The sequence below is a fragment of the Bacillus rossius genome, chromosome 1, assembly GCF_032445375.1.
Source record: "Bacillus rossius redtenbacheri isolate Brsri chromosome 1, Brsri_v3, whole genome shotgun sequence".
Lineage (NCBI taxonomy): Eukaryota > Metazoa > Arthropoda > Insecta > Phasmatodea > Bacillidae > Bacillus > Bacillus rossius.
In genome coordinates this window covers 297,719,495-297,739,173 of record NC_086330.1, presented here as the reverse complement: position 1 = coordinate 297,739,173, position 19,679 = coordinate 297,719,495, and the positions used below count along the sequence as shown (strand labels likewise).

Genomic DNA, 19,679 nt, shown 5'->3' with positions numbered 1-19,679 from the left:
TTAATACGAAATATTCGTTATGTATTACGAAGTAACCTCACGTCTGCTCACGTAGTGTACTATTGTTTTATTATCGGATAAACCAAATGAAATTTTAGAACAAGAATCACACACTTCAATCACGTGCAAGCAGCTTCACTATAATTCTGTTAACGGCAAATAATTTGTACGGTAAATGGTCTACAGTCAAACCTCTATCTATCGAACTCGCATGTATCGATTGTCCGTGTTTATCGTATACTTTCTACGGTCCCGGCAAAATTGCCATACAACTAAGGTTAAAAAAGTCCGCTTGTACCGATGTTCGAATTATCGTTTTGTCCGCATTGATCGTACAAAATATGTGGTCCCGTCACTATAAATTATAATAGATGATCGTTTAGCCATAAAGATTTTGCAGAAATAACCATTTCTTAGAAAGAAACCGTCATAAAAACAGTAACTATAGTATACAGTAGTAAAAATCAACTTAAATCTGCAGCCAAGTAATGGAGCACGTAAATATGAAGAAAAGACAAATGAACAACAACTTACGAAGAAATTGGATGATGTACCATAACTACAGTACAAACCCAATTGTTATCCTAAGATAATTACCATAAAAAGAACTAAAGATTCTTTGTCGAAACCATAATTACTACAGAAGCATGATAGCTACCACATTTGCACTACAGTTACCGTAACATTCGAGATGTATATTTACCGTGACGGTAATGTATTTATTTATGACATATCAAAAATAAAGAACATTATTGAAAAATAGGATGTTAAATTTTTATATGTACGTTTGGCACATGTTGCGAAGAAATAATGCGATCTGAAAAAATGCAGTACTACTACGAAAAGCGAAAAGGGTAATCGTGGATTTTTAGGTTATGGCAGTCTCTCTCGTTTTTCAGTAACATCGGCCGAAAATTAACAAGCGTATCGGAAGTCGGCAGAAATGCCGATTCAACTAAATATTGGCAAAATCGGCTTCTTCAGTACAGCTCTACATTTGATGACATGAGTAAACATATTTCAGACTTCAGGATATTGAAAAAGACTTTAATTTCCATGTAGATTTATTGTGCGTATTTTTTTTTTTTTGCAAGTGTAAATTGAATTAAGTAAAATAGTTCCATTTTTATTTATTTTTCAACTGATTTAACTTTAATGACAAGTAACTGATATATTTCTGACACTAATTTTGAAGTTGAAATATTTTTTAAAAATTCTTAGAGTGAAGTCCACTTCAGCATTAATTGTCTTGGAAAATGTTCTGGCTGCTAGTGATGTAGACACTGATGTCTCGTCTTCCTTCGACAAACTTTGCAGTGCAGTAAAGGACATTTATGCAACTAAAAAAGTGCAGAAAAAAATCAATGAATTTTTCAAGCCTCTTTAATTCTCTATTTGACTAATTTTCGAGTAAAAAATCAATACTTGATTTTGTTGATTATTATTAATGTGAGCATATGCACCTGTTAATAAAAACCTCGTTAATACAAACTGCAAAATTTTAGGTCCCTTCAGGTTTGTATTAAAGAGGTTTCACTGTATTTCAGTACTATGTGTTTTGAGCTGTGAGAAAAATTTGGAACAGTGGAGTGGTCAGAAGATGGCCACCATTGTGCAATCTGAATTTTTGGTCAAGGATACTAAAAACAGTTAATATCAGTTCTTGTTCTCGAGACTTTATTACCTCGGCATGAATCATTTAGAACATATTTATGAAACAATATTATTTTCAAACCCAAAAAAATCCTTTCTTAAATTATTTATGAATGTAAGAGTCAGACTAATAAGAGCTAGCTGGAGGTCTGACTTTTTTACATTGTTAGTAATTTTTCTTACCTGAACTATTGTTTGTTTCTGTAATTGCTAAATAAATATTCCTATTTATAACCATGGCACATACAGTGAAACCTCGTTTATTCGTTCCCGCATTGTAGAATTTCCCGGTTTTATTGTTCAATGTCCGTGGTCCCGAAAAAATCCCGTAAGAACAATGTTAAAAAAATCCAGTTTCCATCGTTTACGAATATTTTTTAACCCGGTTTAACGGGTTGAACTTTACAGGCTTTTTACCGATTTCACATTCAAATTCCCGAGAAATATTCCAGTTTACGCGTGTCTACACGACACGCAATACCAATATTTACATATGGCGGCCATTACTAAAAGAAAACGAATAAAGTGAGCATGACGCTGTTGCTAACAGGTTCACCAACTTCGATAAAACAACAGACGAAAGATAACGCTCGCACGATAGTTCTTGCTTTGTGCGATAATCGACACAACAATATAACCGTGGTCGATATACTGTACATACTAGCCCAACATAAACACGTTTCTATTTAGCGGCAGTGAAATCCTGCGAGAAACATAGACGAAATTGTTCATCCTAGCGTTTCCGTGGCCGGCCGTATATGCGCGAGATTTTCTTTGTTTACGGTAAATTAGCTTTACGCATTTAACTCTAATGAACGTGTGAAATTTGTAAAGGTTCATTGATATGTATCGGCCTACAAAAGAGGTTAAAACCATTAAAGAGCGTTTAGAAATTATAAATGCCGTTGAAAAAAATCCAGGCGAAAAACGGGTTGATTTGGCAAAGCGCTATGGTATTCCTAAATCGACTCTTAATTCTATCTTCGCTAGAAGAAATGAGATTCGGAAACAAGCAAGTCAGTTCGGCCAGTCTTCAAAAAAACGGAAAATGTCAAGACAGTCGAAATACAGTGAGCTTGAGAAAGTTTTGTTTTCTTGGTTCCAGCAAGTTCGGGCATCAAACATCCCAGTGTATGGCACATTTTGTTCATTTAAAAAAATTAAGGAAGTAGTGAAACCCCTTATTTACGTTACCGTTATTTACGTTTTCCCGTTATTTGCACTATATTCTTCAGGTCCCGTTTGGTTCCCATTTAATCCAATACAATACTTTCACGCGAATTACGTCTCAAAAATCTAATCCATCCCGCTATTTACATCACGTAACAACGATAGTAGGCCTAAAAACATTGTGAAAAACGTAACTTTTATAGTCGGCAGTGAACATTTTAAATCGCAAAATAAACATATTTTATAACATGAAAAGTTGCTTTTATTTCTAAACATATAATAATTTAGGCCTAGGTGTGTAAAAGTCCGAGTAATTATAGCAGGAGGCAATCTAAAATGTACTCGGGAAAAACGTAAACTCACGAATGTATAAACGTTCTGTTACTATATTTATGTCACAACTTAGCCGAAATACTGGTACGAGACATAAACTTCACAAGATAAAATGAGCGGAGTCTTGGTAACTGTTTTAAACGTATTTTATAATTTCGGAAGTATTGTACAGTTGACGCATATTTTTTAAATTAACCATTTATATCTGGGGATCGTAAATAATTAATTATTGGTATCAAGAAATCAAGGTGAACGTAAACTTGAACATGTCAGCGAGAAAACTGGTGCGTATACCAATAAACTGGTATTAGAACTGGACAAAACTGGTACAAGGGAGGTGGAGCTTATATTTTTTTCCGCTAAGCTCGCATCTATTGGCTGACTGCTGACGGAACGTCACGAGTCTGGGCGGAGCGTTGAGTGAGTTATACTGCGCATGCGCAGCTCAGACAACAGAGAGAGCCATCCGGCGGGTACGTCGCACCATAACAGCTGATTGAGTACGATGACCTTTCTCCGCGCACGGCGCGCTATTGACGGTAAATGTCCAATTTGCGGCCCTTTTATTTACAATTTTTTTACTGTGGTGCAATGCGTATGTGTAATGTAGCCCGCATTTGTTATGAATGCTACAGGATGCGACTGTATTTTAATTAACTTTAACGTATTTCTTACTTTTCCCTTTATTTACACATTCCCGCTTTTTACATTTTTTTACTTTGTCCCCATGAAAAGTGTATATACAGTGTGCTGCTGGTGTCAGTTTATGGAAATACCTAACTGATTCACTGAAAGTTTTTGCAATAGTACATACATTGTGCATTTGGTAACTTTAGAGTGTGTTCCCACATTGTAGGATTTCCTGGATTATCCGTTTTTTACTCTTGGTCCATTGGAAAACGGATAATCAGGGTTTCACTGTATATTGAAAGAGAAAGAAAAAAATATTGAAAGAGAAAGAAAAAATAATCACATCCATCATGTTTCCCACTAAAAAAAATCTGGGACTGACCCCGCCGGGAAACCAACCCAGATCACCTTGGTGCCGGTAGTGTGATCTGAACCCTCCCTCCCGGCCCTGTAACATGAATGAGACATTCCAACTGCATGAGAGCACATTTCAGTGACTTAAAAAAATAATATTTTTTTTTTACTATTTAGTTTATTTCAGCGACCTTTTTTTCCACCATTTTGGAATTTAGTGGCTTCCGAGACCCAACTGATTGATTCTACGTTGCACTGACACACACATGTACTAACACGGTGCAGTAGAGTGAAAACTCATTTTCCAGAGGACCAGCATTTGAACCCAAGTCCATGCATTCTGAAGATGGTTCTCCATGGTTTCCCCAAGAACTACTCCAGGTGCATGCTGGAGTGATTCCTTGTTGCAGACCAGGGCCACACTTCCCCGAGTGTGTTTGTCGAGTGTCACCATCTCCAACAACCTTGTATACGGGACGTAGAGCTGACTAGTGAAGAAAGGAACCGTGATCTCACCTCACTGATGACGGGCTTGAACTGCCTCGCGAAGGTGATGTATCGGAGAACCTCCTCACGCGTGTAAGCGCACTGGTCCGCCTCCTCTATGTTGCGGTGGAGGTTCACGAGCTTGGACGCTATCGCGTAGTCCGTCACCTGCACAGGGCAGAGACTCACAGAACACACTATTAAAAACTCTGATTATAAAGACTTTTTACAACCATCACGACCTACATGTAAAGTTTCTAAATTCTTTAAGATGTACAGAATGCCCAAAAAAAAAAAATAAACAAGACATTTTTTTTGAAAAATTAACCGAAAGAATTGCATGATTGGCCATTCATCCTGCAAGTTATGTAATTGGATAAATACGACCTTGTCAACGAAAACCCAGGAGCCACTTGGGGCTAAGGAAGACGGACAGAGGGAGCACTCACCTCATTGCACTCGTCAACCAGGATGAAAAACAGGTCGAAACGTGACATGATGGGCGCGGAGAGGGCGATGTTCTGCTGTAGTGACTTTGCACGGTCGTAGCGGCCACCGATGGGGTTTGCCGCAGCAAGGATCGATGTGCGTGCGCTCAGCGTTGCCCTCACGCCTGCCTGCAACAGACACAGGTGCACCCTTGCTTCGAGGACTGTTCCTGACATCTTACTCACAGCCTCAGCAATAGTTTACAAGGATGCAATAACTCAAGACAATAAACATCAAGCAAATGACCTCGAGGCAGTTGGTCAGGCTAAAAATGACTTATTTTCCTTGCTTTTGAAAAACAGCATATACCATATAGCTGTAAAATTTGCAAAAAAAAATAAAAAATTGCTATGTTCACATAATGGAGCACCTATTAAAATTATTCTGGAAATGTTAAGAGTATCAAAATTACATAACATCACATGGAGAATAAATTGTAAAACTTAAGCTAAGGCCATACCATTTTTAATGTGCAATCATTAGACTGAGCCAATATACCTAAATACAAACCATTAACAGGAGTATTATGTTTGCATGGATCTTTATTGAATTAAGAGACAAACAGCAACCGCATTGTTTTTTTCTCACAACCATGGCTGCAGTTGAACCCATAACACACAAAATACCAACCTTGCAACACAAAACTATCTTAACTCACATAATTCAAATCTAGCCATACAAACTATAACCTAGAAAAATAATGTCAACCTTGCCAAACAAACTACCTTAACCTAGATACATAACAAAAAGTTACATAAAGAACCTAAAATTATAAATGGAACAAGAGAATTAGCTAGTGCCTCTATTGTTCACGTGGCGAAAATTGGCCGGGCCGAGGTTGGCTACCTTGGCAATGGAGATGGTCTGCTGCTCCATAGCTTCGTGGATGGCGACCTGGTCCCGGAGGTCCATCTTGTCGAACTCATCGATGCAGCACACCCCATTGTCAGCCAACATGAGCGCACCCGCCTCGATCACAAAGTCGAACGAGTCCTCGTCCTTCACCACGGCTGCCGTGAGCCCGGCCGCGGTCGACGCCTTGCCCGACGTGTAGACGGCCCGTGGGCTGAAGTCCGCCACCTACCGCAGAGACAGCATAAACCCAAACTATGGGCAAGGAAATTTACACCAAGCAGAGAGGATGTTCAACTGCTGTGTCGTACTGAACATAACCATTTTACAGTTATTGTCTAACAATTGTGTGGTTTGTTTGCCCTCATTTTCATCAATAAGCTCCATTTGGGCTCTTATATCTAGGCATCTAGGAATACTTTTTATTTCCAAATTGAATTCTGAATTGAATATCACAATATTCACGAATATAGAATATATTTTCTAATTGAATTTGAACATCCTGTGAAAATTTTTTTTAGCACTTCATAAGAGACCAATAAAAATTGATACAAAATACACTAGAGTCCCGTTATAGCGAGGTGTCATGGTTCCGGGTTTGATCCTCGCTATAACCGAATTGGACAAATTTTGGCCCCCAAAAAATAAAAATTAACCGAAATAGCATAAAAATTGTGTTTAAACCTCTATAATTGGAAAATAACAGGTTATAATAACGAAATCTTAATTTCTGTGAGAAGATGTGTGAATTCTCTTTAAAACGATACCAAATAAGTACGGATACGATCACCGATTGCGTCAAAATAACCAGAATACCCTATCAAGCCACGTAAGTATAGCATCTCAGCCCGCGGCCGACGCAGCATTGTCCTGCTATCTATTGCCGACGCGGGCTGTCTGCTGGCGGCCATGTTGGTTCGGGATGTTGCTAACAGGTGGTGCTAGTGTAGCGCGACGATTTAATTCCTTACAAAAAAGCAGGAGTGCGGCTGCTAAAACGCACGTACGCCTCAAACGTAATAGTCGCTGGAAAACTATACTTTTTTTATTTAAAGAAACCTGTCAACTTTTTTAGAAAATAAATTTGAGATTAAACTCAAACCATCACCACCCCTTTCTCGGACAGATACCCCAACAACTGACCGAAACAAAAGTTACAAGAAAACTGCCCTAGCGATTCGGAAATAAATACGGCAGTGCCGACTAGAGGTGTAAAAGTAACGAAAAAATGTGTAACCGTATGTATTTGTTACTATAACAATTAGTACTCGTTACTATCGTTAAGTTACTCGTTACTTCTGATACCGCATAACATGCTATGTTATGTTGTAGCAACGAATCCAGTCGTATTGCGTACGCGTACAGTATGACGTCGCGTAAATAATAATAAATAGAATATAAACAATTAACAATATTTGATAATTAATAGTTTTTGTTAACCAAGAAACAATTAAATTTCATTAGAGCGGCTTTTTGATATTATCTCTTTTAAGATAACCAAAAAAAAAAGTGAAAATACGCGATTATAAAAACAAAAACATACATATTTCTAATTTGTAAAAAATACTTTCTTACGTTGTTTCTGTTCCAATCTCAAACTTTGTCTACACACGGCACAGATAACTAACGGAAGTTTGATAAAAGAAAGAAAGGATGGGATTCTATTTTTAAGCCACGCACTTAGGTGGCGACTGCACGACTGAAGAATGTGACGCGTCAACGGCAAGATGTCAAGTGGCGAGCGAGAGGAGTGGAGATAAAGCAGACAAATAACAAAAGCGCGCTACAAGCGATCACGCCGTAAATTCCTCAAAAATACCTCGTTATAGCCGTGTTCTCGCTATTACCGTGCTCGCTATAACGAGATTCTACTGTACAGAAAAATAAGAAAAAGAGTAAGATACATGCATCCATTATAAAAAAACATAAAATAAAGGAAATTAATAAAAAAAATTAACACCTGGATGTAATATAATATCAAATTATTCATTAATATCTAATATTTTTTTGATTACTAGTAGAACCCAATTCACAACATATCTGACTAAAATACTATTGAAGTTTGCAACCAGCTGCTTGGCCCCAATCACAGCGTGAAAAATATCTGTCTCAATATGTATTCTGGAGAAATTTAGGACTACGTATGTAAAAAAAAAAAACTAAGTTTTTAAGGAGAGAAGTTGGAAGTTTTTTCACTACCAACTTCTCCCCTTAATTTCCCAGCTATTTATTCAAAAACAACTTTAACAAGGGTCATGCCTCACTGAAGACCCAGCAGTGCACCGGGATTTTCACACGCAGGCCCGACTCAGTAATTTCCCACTACATTGAATTCAAACAAAAAAAACCACTAAGCATTGCAAAGAGAAAAAAACATGGCTACATAAAAAGAGTAACCATAAGCTATGTCAAGTTTGTTTTTAATTTTACAACTATAAAAACCCTTAGAAATATCAAACTAAAATAATCGCCTACAGTGCTGTGGAAGCGTGTTTCTGACACAATGACAGCGCACCAGACGAAGATGTGTGTGATGTGTAGGCCAATGTTGTCCTCGTGCACTCGGGAAGGCCCACACCTTAAGACAGGCATTCATACATCATGTTGATTTTTTTCCTTTCCTTGTCATTCATTACTTACTTAATGGCTATTTCTATACATTTAACACTATATTTCTAGCACACTTGTTGTTATTACACAAATATTTTCGACACATATTTACTAAGCATGATATAATGAGTAGGGACCCCAGAAAATGGTTAATAAAACTGGCTCGTTTCGGTGTAAAAAAATTACAAAAGCGGTGAAAAAAATCGATGTAAAAATAAGCAAGCGGTGCTAAAAATCGGTGTAAAAATTTGGTGAGATACATTAAATTAAAATTGAAATTGGCAAACAAGGATTGTTTTGCTTCAAATTTTTTTAAATTTTAATTAGGGATGGGACGATTCCAAAATTTTCGATTCCGATACCCAATTATCGATTTCTTAAAAAATATTTCGATTCTCGATACTCGATACTCACCTAGTTAACTTAATATTAAATAATTCAAATTCTATTTGCAACATTTTTTTTTCAGCTTTCAATACATATATCATGTAGCATACATCATAAATTCATATTTATCAAATTTGAGTACAGTAGAATCCCGCTGATGCGACCCCACACGGTTCCCAGAAAAACGGACTTATAAATGGAAGGGTCGCAATAGAGAATTCGGGCCAATCCCCCTCCCCAACCCAAAAAAAAAATCACCTTACGCATAGATTTCTTATTCAAATAGTCTATGGTGTAAAAAAGACAACTTTTTAAATTCATATTACAGTATTTAAATAGCACGATGTCTCCCGAAAAAAACGATACCCTAGAAAGCAATATTGGAGCTCCCGTTGCCGAGGAAAAAAAAATTCAACACAGTGCAGTGTGTCCATTTTCGCCGTCTTTGTATAGAAAAATCAGACGATTTAGTATTGAAATGATAACTTTTAATTAAAGGTTTATTATGTCTCTTGCGGGCTGTATTAGTGTGGTGTTTAAAAGGTTGCGTCCCGTGACACAACGGGTGGTCTGGCGGCGCTTATCGCTCTGGTCCGTCCGGCTGACGTGCAGGAATGCGAGAAGTAGGGTAAGCGCGTGTGTGTGCGTGTGAGAGAGAGAGAGAGAGAAAGAGAGAGAAAAAGAGAGAAAAAAAAGGGGGGGGGGGCCGGCGACCAGCAGCATCGTTAGCTAGCGAGAGTATGACGGCAAATGTCGATCTTCACCACTTCCGCTTGCTGCAGGGCTCGCTCTCTTTTATCTCTGTCTCCCCCTCCCACAAATATATTGGCTGGCAGGTCTCGCCCTCTTCACCTTTTTTATCTTATCTCTCACGCACACTTGAAGCACCTAATACGTTGTCGCACGGGACCGGGACGGCAATTGCGCGCGTAGATGCTATCAGGTGACGCGCGCAGTTTACCGGTATTGGGTAGCGTGGGCAGTCTAGAGGGAGAGGGGTGGAATCTATTTTTAGCCGTCTTTTGTATACCTGCCTGCTTACAGTACTGCGCTTGCCAAAATAAACGTGCACACATAGCACCCAACAAAGTGTAACAGACTTGTTTTTCAGCCGATTTTACTCAAATTTTCGACTTTCTCTGCTCAAATATTTCACGGTTCCTCAAAAAACGGTCGTATAAACGGAATGGACGCATCAGAGGGGGGTCGCATCGGCGGGATTCTACTGTACACAACTTAAGATATCAACATTAACTCATATAAATGTTTACATCATTAGAAGTTAATGGCTCATATGTCAAAGGGGTCAAACTAATATAAAATTTGTTTTGTAATACGGAATAAACAATAAAAAAATTTTTTAAGCTTTCCTTGAGCAGTATAAATTATTTTCGTTAATACAACTTGCCTAACTTAGAGAAGGGGTACAAATTAACTAAAAAAATTGTGAAATGAAACAGTAACAAAATTAAGCAACTAGAGAACTAGCAAATGAAAGTGTTGTACTTGATTGTAGTATTTCAGCGTTAAGTTACATTTAAGAAACACACACAAATTCATTCGTTGTTATTTCGGCGTTGTGTTAACGACGCAACAAAATCTATAAAACACTGTTGACTAACTAATTATCATCGTCACACCATTCGAAAATGAATGTTTGTTTACATTTTTCCGCTTTTTGGCGCGTTTTAAAATGCTTATGCTGCCACGTACGGCTGGGTGACGAAGTACAGAGCCTGGTACCTGGTTCGCCCGTTATAATCTGCTTGATACTACGACGCTGTTCCAACTATATGCCAGCGCCCCCGGCTGACGTGGTATGGCCACTCACGTAAGGCTGTTCCAAACACCGTTCGCCCACTCATCTGCTTGCTTTTGTATTTATCCGTTGTCGCTGTTTCAAGCTGATATCAGTGCCCCGAGCGATGTGCGTAGGCTTTAAAACTTCGCCTGTTTGTCATATCTATCCAAACATTATGCCGGAAAGGAAAATAAACGCCGTAGTTTTGCGTATTTTTTACACTATATTTTTGGGTTTAACATTATAACGTGAGCGTGTGTAAGCTTTTGTTTGCTTTAGGGCATTTATGATTAATGTTTAGTGGCGGCCATGTTGCGGTGTTTGTTTACCAGTGACGAGACAAGTCTTTTACACAGTATTTAAATTTCCTGTAAAATCATTGCGATTTCGCATTTTAATACTAAATTTTGTGGAAAAATGCTGTGTTGTGGCGATTTCGCGTAAAAACTGTATTTTACGGTGATTTCGCGTTAATCGTGTAATCGCGATCGCGAAAAGAATACGCCCGTTCCTAATACGCAGTGATAATTTTTTTATAAATAATTTTTGTACTTTGACTTGTTTATAACATCGACCCAAGTTTTAGATATTGTTTATTTGGGGAAATATGACTGTTGTATATGCGTCTAGTCAGTCATAACCCCACTCAAAGAGTCATTAAATAATTGTATCTGACAGATTTGCAATGTTGTGAAATGATTTTTTTTTTGCTACATGCGGGAATCGACTTTTATCATTGATTCTCGATTATCGATTATTTAAGTAGAATCGGTAGGTATCGATGAAATTGGGAATCGGTTTTCCCATCCCTAATTTTAATATTAAACATAAAATGCACTCAGTTGGCAAACACTAAAAAGTTTTTAGTGTTTCTAGTTTTCTTCTTGATCTTGTATCCTTTACAGCAACCCTGTGTTCCCCTAGCCTGTCCATCTGTTTCTAACAAAAATGTTTTTTTTTTTTAAAAATTGTGTTGTAATATTACTATGTTTGCAATAAAAATACTGACCCACAGTACCTTGAACATATTTATTTAACCAGGTCCTCATGTTTGGGTCATCTGCTTTTTCCAAAGATATGTTTGCCCCCACCATCATTTCAACAAAGTCAATTATAAATTGTTGTTTGTTTACAACTATGTTTTTAGAAGTTTGCAAAGCAGCTCCTATAGACGTCTGTTTTGCAGTACCGGTAGTCAACGTTGATGCCGCACATAATTTTTTTTTATGAGTTGCGTTAGAAACGTGTTTTAGGCATATGTCTCGACGCACCAGTCCACACTAACGTTGCAAAACTTACACATTATTATCTTATCCTTAACATCAAATATATAAAATCCTTCCTGCTTCATCTCTCGTTCTCGATCGAAAACCGTAACTATTTCCGGCATCTTAAGACAAAAATAAGCACTACTAACTAGATGCTTGGAAATTAATACAGAGTAATCGAGACGTCATAAAAAAAACACTACTGCAAGCTGCACCGTAAAAACATTTATGCCGTAGTGGCACGCACACGAAAAAATATTGTGTTCGGCCAGAATGAAACTATTATGTAAGCGTAAATATTGTGTTCGCTTCTGTGCGCTAGAATTTTTGAGAACTAATACCAACTACACGAAAATTGTGTTCGTAACGCTGCTACATAGCGGCAACGTAAATATACACGTTTGCCGCCATGTTGGAACTACAATCGATTTCGTTACACGATATCAATACAATCGATAGTAAGATTATTTACAGTATCCGACCAATGTAAACATTCTTGGTAACGGAAATTACGTGGAATTCGCGCAAAGTTTCGTGTTTTGTGAAAAAATAGCAGATTTCGTGAAAACGGTGAAATAGTGCCCAATTTTGCGGTATTTCGTGTATTTCGCGGTTCACCATTTTCTGGGGTCCCTAATAATGAGTGCAAATATTGCCCATTTATTCATAATAATTATCACTTGCACAACATTTTACAACTTTAATGTTACACTTAGTAAATGTCCATTGTAAATTTTTGTGACAGAATAACAAATGCAAGAAAGGTGTAGTGTTAAATTAAAATCAATAGCCCTGAACAAATGGTAATGTCGGAGGAAACACATGTGCCTGGTGGTTGCTCACTTGTCTCAGCAGTTGTGATTTGGCAGTGCTGGGATCTCCCACGATGCAACAGTTGATGTCGCCTCTCAGGGACGTGCCTTCCATCGTCGTCTTGGGGACCCCGCCGAACAGCAGCAAAACAACGCCTAGGAGGGAAAAGAAAAATGTGTGTGTGTAGTCCACGCAAGACAGAAGTGAAACTTCTTGCTTAATACATTATTAGTTATAAAAAAAAATTATCTTTTGCTGATGTCGCAGATAAAAAAAAAGTATGTTAGCGCAAATTATGCAATTGTTTAAAAGTATACAAGTACGTACACAGGTATTTAAGTGTTCAAGTGTTCAAGTGTACAAGTATGCAAGAATGGAAGTATGCAAGTATGCAAGCATGCATGTCTGAAGTGTTTGGCATCATTTCTACCTCTCCCCTCCCGTGTCCTCCTCTACCGATTCTCCCACCATGTACCTAACTCTTCCCCTCATGAGATCTGAATTTTCGCAACGCTCGAAACTTGTAGCCTCCTCAGCAAAGAAGTTTCACTTCAAAAATATTTCCGTAAGAACAGGAAATACCAAGCAGTACACAATCACACAGTTTGTTAGTGTGACTAAATTCTAAAATGAAAATGTGTGCACACTTGAGTGAACGTTGCCATATTATTGCAAGTATTTTTTTTTAATGCCTTGAAGTGAGGCGGTCGCATGCCTCTATCTGGTATTTTGTCTAAAAATTATTATTATTTTTGTATTTACACTCAAGATATCAAGATACATAGATTTTGGTATATCGTATTTTTCTAGCAATTTATTTTGACTTGCTAATAATTTAGAAATATGCTTATTTGTAATTTAAAGTATTTATGTTTTTAGCTGTAATATTTTTTATAATATTTTATAGTATTTAATTTAGTGTTTGGTGTGCCACCACTGAAGGAACAGGCGTTACCAGAATCCGTACAATAGTGTGTTCATAGGTGTGCCAACCAATTTGGTGCATTAGGCAAGCATTCCGGTGTGTTTTATGAGACACGTGAGTGATGCACACTGCGCATGCGTGGAGACCTGAAGTGGAGTCGTCACTGCGCAGTGCATCATCATGAGACCTGAGTGTCAAAACACATCCGTGGCATGCTTTTTTAGTAGAAACCAGTTCAGAACTTTTGCATTTCAACAGTTTGCATAAACTTTAAAAGTAATATGGAACTCACATTTTTTGCATAACAGCTAGTCAGCTATTATGCTTTTGTACTCTACTCCATGACATTGTTTGTGGCTAGCAGTATGAGGCATTGCGCACTCGGTGTAAATGAGCCTCATGGAACAAACTGGGTGCGCAGTGTAATCGCTGCCAGGAACTGCTGTGTGTCTGTAGTGGGAAGGAGGTGGGCGTGATGCAGTAACAGGATCTTTACACTAGGTGTGCTGCACAAATACGCTTTTACAAAATCAAACTTTGGAACTTAATTTTTTTTACTAGATTGCAGTTATAGCTTTTCCTCCCAGACCTGCTGGTGTGAAACCTGCAACTTCACAATCATTTCAACTAGGTACAATTTTGAAATATTTTCATTTACGAGTTGTCCCGAGACTCAAATCATACAGACATAAAAATAAGCAAATTAGTGGCACACCCAAATCAAAGAACATTTGTAGAGACTGAAACCTTAGTTCTTGTCTATTTAATTTTTTTATAGATTTTCATCAAATGTACAGTTCTATAAAAGTATTGCTGTACTTTAAAATATAATTCAATATAATACAGTAAGAAGTATTGTTGCACTTATTTTCTCTGAAAGGGCTTGACTTTGCCCTCTGTTAAATTTTTCCCCTATTTACTCTGCAGTTTGCTACATTTATGTTTAGTAATTTTGAATTTTGACTGTTAATGTCATTTAGTGTTGTACCCCTGAAGGTTGGAAGGGGGCAGGGGCTAAAGAAGTAATGTAAGCCGAAATGAAAACCAACAATAAATATGACCTAATATCCTGCAAACTGTAAAGGTAAAATAGTGCAGCATCAAATGCCCTGTCAAACCATGAAATATAAAACACAAGCTGTATTGCAAGCTGGAAGAGCATACGCCTTACGGCATATTTTGAATTTTTATTTGTGATTTTTATGAAATGGTATTTTGAAAACATGATTACAGAGGCAATTTTGTATTCTGAGTGGTTACATCATAATAAGTCACATATAAAAAACCACATACATAATAAAACAAAATTTGCTACAGACACAGACTGTAATGGTTAGGTAGAGGAGCAATAAAAGATATTTATTATGTTTTTTTTCACTGTGGCAAAACGAATCGCCCACAGGGAGGTCATTAGAGAAGGTTACACCCTAAGAAACTTGGAAAAAAAGGGAGGTTATTTGTTCTCAAAAGTGGTGTTAGGTTTTAAAAATTGGGAATAGCAAAATTATTTTACTTTTTGTATGCTTTTATTCAGTGACTTTGAATCCCAAAAAAAAAAATTAAATTATAACCTAGTGAGATTGTTTTAACTTTAAAAAATATTATTTTGTAAATGTCTTATATTACAGCTTTTAATACTTAAGGTGCAGAGAAATTTTCATATTGAATGCTATGGACAGGCATCAAAAGAAAGCATAGTGAAACCTTTAAAATTTGAATCTTTCTGGTTTAGCAGCATTTATAAGAGCTTTTCTGGTGCCATTTTTATCAGAGTGATTTACAACAGGAAGGGCAGAAATGGAAAAAAAAAATTGAGTTTAGTTGCTGCAGAAGAATAGCCATTCAGAAATCAAAGTATAAAAACTAATGTGGGAATAGATGTGGTCACTTGGTCATAAAAATGAAGCGGAGGAGGGGGCGACCATTGATAGACAAAGGGAGAAAGTGGAACGAAGTGGGAGGAGTTATTCTATAACAAACTCCATTTGCACCCTTTCTCTCCCACTCAAGCCCACAATGCTTATCTTGTCTCATCTTTCACACACTAGCCCAGTGGTTCCCTGGGGTTCCCTGGGGTTCCCTGGCATGGTCACAGGGGTTCCATGAGTTAGGACGAATGTCCTATAAAGCAGGCACAATTATTGTCAAATAACTTTCTTTGAAGGAGATGGGTTTCCGCCAAAAGAAAAGTCGATCATAAAGTTCCCTGGTCGAAAAAATTGAGAATTGCTACTCTAGCCAGTTCAAGAGGCAGTCAAAAGTGGCAAAAGTTTTGCAGATTAGAGGCAGAGCATGTAGTTTTTCTACTAAGCTCTTCCTATAGCTCTCAGTGGTGGAAGGGCTAGGAGCAACAGTGAAAGAAGAATAAAACATATACACAGAAGAGTGTATGGAGATTTGTAGGGATATGCGAGTACCCGATATTTTCAGGTACGGTTCGAATCCACAATTACCCGAACCCGGAATCGTTGTACATACATGGATTCGAACAACATTACGAATATTCACAAAAGTTATAAATTAATTTCATACTGCTCAAAAATACTAGCAGTGCAAAATAAATTTAGGCTACTATTACGTAAGTATTTATAATATGATGTATCAAAGAAAGATATGTAAATTAAATAATTAACACAGTGACATTAAAAGAATTTCGAGAGCTTAAACTATAATTACGAATTTCATTGTATAGCTAACTATAAACTAAAAACAATTACATACCTACAAGAAAAAAGTCTTGGCTATTTATTGGAGAAAAAATGGTTTCGTTTGCTGAAATATTTATAAAACTGAGATTTCCCTGTGGCGTGCAGTTTATTACAATTGAGTTCGAGAATCGAATATGTTTTGGTTTTAATATTTTAAAGTGTTTATTATTAATTAAGTTTACCTAATTATAAACATTTCAATCTCAGTGTAGTAAATAATTGCCAGTAGTTACAGTTAGAAAAAAGAGAACACACATTATTTTTAATTTAATCAGTTATTTTTAATTATTCTGTGCTTAATATTCGGAATCGGATTCATAACTCAAATATTGCCAGGGATTCAAATCGGATTCGAACCGAACTGAAAATCAAGGATTCGCACATCCCTAGAGATTTGCCAATAAAATTAAAATGGTTACAGATATGAAACATTTAGTACACACCTTTCTTGTTCATAATTAAATTCTCGAATCTCGAAAAGTTTTATTCTATGCAAGTTTTCTCCACAATGCAAAGTTTAAGAAATTTTTGAGGAGAAAGTCATGAAAATGTAACATTCATATAAGAGGGCGTATTTGTTTAAGAATTTGTGTAAAATACATATTAAAAAAAATAGAAAATCACCTTTCAACTTCAAAGCAACACAAATTGGATTTTTTTTTTTTAGTTTATTGTGATCGAAAATTATTCAGGTCTCTACTAAACACCAATTTTTAGGGAATCATTCCTGAATTTTTGTCCAGCATTAATTCGGGAAAGTCAAAAACCACTTGGCAGGTCTGGGATTTCAACCCTGGTCCCCCATGTCTTCCCACTGTGCCACCTTGCTTTATTACGAAGAAGTCACCTTATGTAAGAAATAGTGATGGTTCGAATCCCATTTTTCTCGAATCCGAATCTCGAATCCGAATCCCAAACAGTACCTCGAATCCACCCCTCGAATCCGAATCCAGTTCTCAAGGGTTAATTATAAAATAATTTATAAGTTAAGAGAAAAAATTAAACATTATGCAGAATTATTTAACCCTTTAAATTTTTATTTAAAAAAACAAGTATTTTGACACGGTCTGGATCAAGACGATTCCGTTTTTGGTCACATATGTTTTCTGCAGTGCTGAACAAACGTTCAGAGAACACTGTCGCAGGTGGTGAACACAAATATTTTTTGGACAGTTTATGTAGCCTGGGTGAACACGCAGACTGAGTTTTCCAGTATTCGAGAATGTTTATTTCTGGGTTAACTGTAGGATCACGTAAGAATCTGGTCACTTCATCAATTGCTGTAGAATCCGACTTGGTGGATTTAAGGCATTCAGGCATTATCTGTGAGTACAGTGATTCATGTATACACGGAAATCGGAAAACAAAATTCAACATCCGACGGAACAATATTTTGTAGTTACCAACTTGACATTTGTTTAAAGTCCCAAATGAAGGTAAACGCTTTCCTGAAATATTTAATGGAAACTGAAAGATCTTGTCTTCAATGGTTTTAGGCCATAAGAAATATTGTTGTGTGTCTTATAAAATTAAGCCTCACTAAAGCATAGTGATTAATATGCCCTAAGTTAAAAGTGACGGGGTGTTTTTTCTAGTTTACCCATTAAAATTTTTTATATTAATATTAGTTATTTTTTATGTTGCTCAAAATGATTGGCTAACAAATTCATTGGTTGGCCATCATGGAATTCTCAGATAATACATATTTTAATGTTGGTAGTCTACACAAATCAAACTTGGTCCTAAAAAAATTCATAAATAGAATGTATATCAGAATATTTAAAATTGAATTGCGATTAAAATACATGTGTACAAATACAAATGCATCCATGTTCATGAATATAAAGTAAGTTTCCCAAATCAGTACATGCTTCATAATTTTTTTTATATAATAACAAATTAAAAGTACAATACAGTAGAACCTCGTTAATCCGTGATGCGCTAATTCGGGAAATCGGATAATCCGGGACGATTTAAAAGAGAAGAAAAAAAAGAGAAGTAAAAATTGTCAGCGCTTAAAATTAACGTCACGCGGGCCGGCGGCCGGCAAACACTACAAGCCATCGCGTGGGCCGCCAAACTCTGCAACGCTGTTTGTACCGACCCTTTGTGTCGCCCCCCCTTTCAGCTGTCACATTTGTCACTCTTTAAACTTGAGGGGGATGTCCTGACTTCTGCTTCCCGTCTCCCTTTGTTTGTTTCCGCCCGCCAACGCACGGCAGGCGCCTGGCGCACGGCAGGCGCCTGGCGAGTGACGTGTCTGGCTGGCATTCGGCTGTACGAGGGGGAGGGGGGGGAGGGTGCAAGGTCAGCACGATCTTATCTTTCTCTCTTCCGCTGTTGTAAATGACCGTGAACTAATGGCTAGACAGTGCTGTATTTTTTTAAGCCGAGACACTAATTCGAAGACGGCCGGCCCTTACCTTGAACGGCCTTTACCCAGCTGCACGCCGGTGTCTGAGAAGCTTGACAAGACCTTCCGGGCTTTTAATCGCTAGTCCGTGAAATTCGGTAATCCGTGATTATCTCGGTCCTGACCATCACGTATTAACGAGGTTCTACTGTATCTCAATAGGATGTGTTCCAAGGAAAACGTAAACAGGCCAAGTAAATTGTAAGCATTTAAGTTTTTAAAGTACTACATTTACATCAATTTTTTTCCTCGAATCCCGAATCTTTTCCCTCGAATTTCGAATCTTTCGAATACTAGAGATTCGGTGGGATTCGAGGATTCGAGGATTCGACCGGCCCATCCCTAGTAAGAAATTATTCCGTGAAAACAAACTAACAAAACAAAGCGGCTGAAGTCGAGCCCTAAACGTGAAGAGAAACAAACCGAAAGATGCAATCTTAGTTTAAATACTTATCAACCATATTAATTCTTTTTGGTTCAATACTGAAGAAGGGTCAACACCACTGCCATATTTCTTACTCTGCAATATGCTGAGACACAAAACACAAACACTTCACTTGTATCTATGAAACACTACTGAAGACTATACTTCACAGGATCATTTCTGTAGTATATGTCTTTTATTCTTCTCTAAACTTTCGAGTGGATTTCAGCCGTGATGATGAGGCATATTGTTTAGATATGTTAAGATTTTTATGTCCAAAATTAAAGATGTGACCTATACGCAACAGCTACACTTCTGAGGCTAAAGCATTATCTCTCCCCCTCAATATCATGCCAATACATC

The 19,679-nt window shown here is 37.3% G+C and overlaps 1 protein-coding gene and 1 non-coding gene across 2 annotated transcripts in view; one reads left to right on the top strand and one right to left on the bottom strand.

Moving 5' to 3' along the window:
* LOC134527798 (DNA replication licensing factor Mcm6) overlaps positions 1-19,679 on the bottom strand; it is a 67,085-nt gene that overhangs the window by 34,143 nt on the left and 13,263 nt on the right. Inside the window, exons 7-10 of the mRNA XM_063360744.1 lie at positions 12,877-13,001; positions 5,962-6,195; positions 5,076-5,243; positions 4,657-4,794 (exon numbers count right to left, since the gene is read on the bottom strand). Coding sequence (XP_063216814.1) covers positions 4,657-4,794; positions 5,076-5,243; positions 5,962-6,195; positions 12,877-13,001 — 665 coding nt within the window. The remainder of the gene's footprint in view (positions 1-4,656; positions 4,795-5,075; positions 5,244-5,961; positions 6,196-12,876; positions 13,002-19,679) is intronic.
* LOC134528655 (small nucleolar RNA U3) lies at positions 19,472-19,624 on the top strand. The gene has a single exon (XR_010074410.1). It is a non-coding gene; the product is annotated as a small nucleolar RNA U3 (small nucleolar RNA).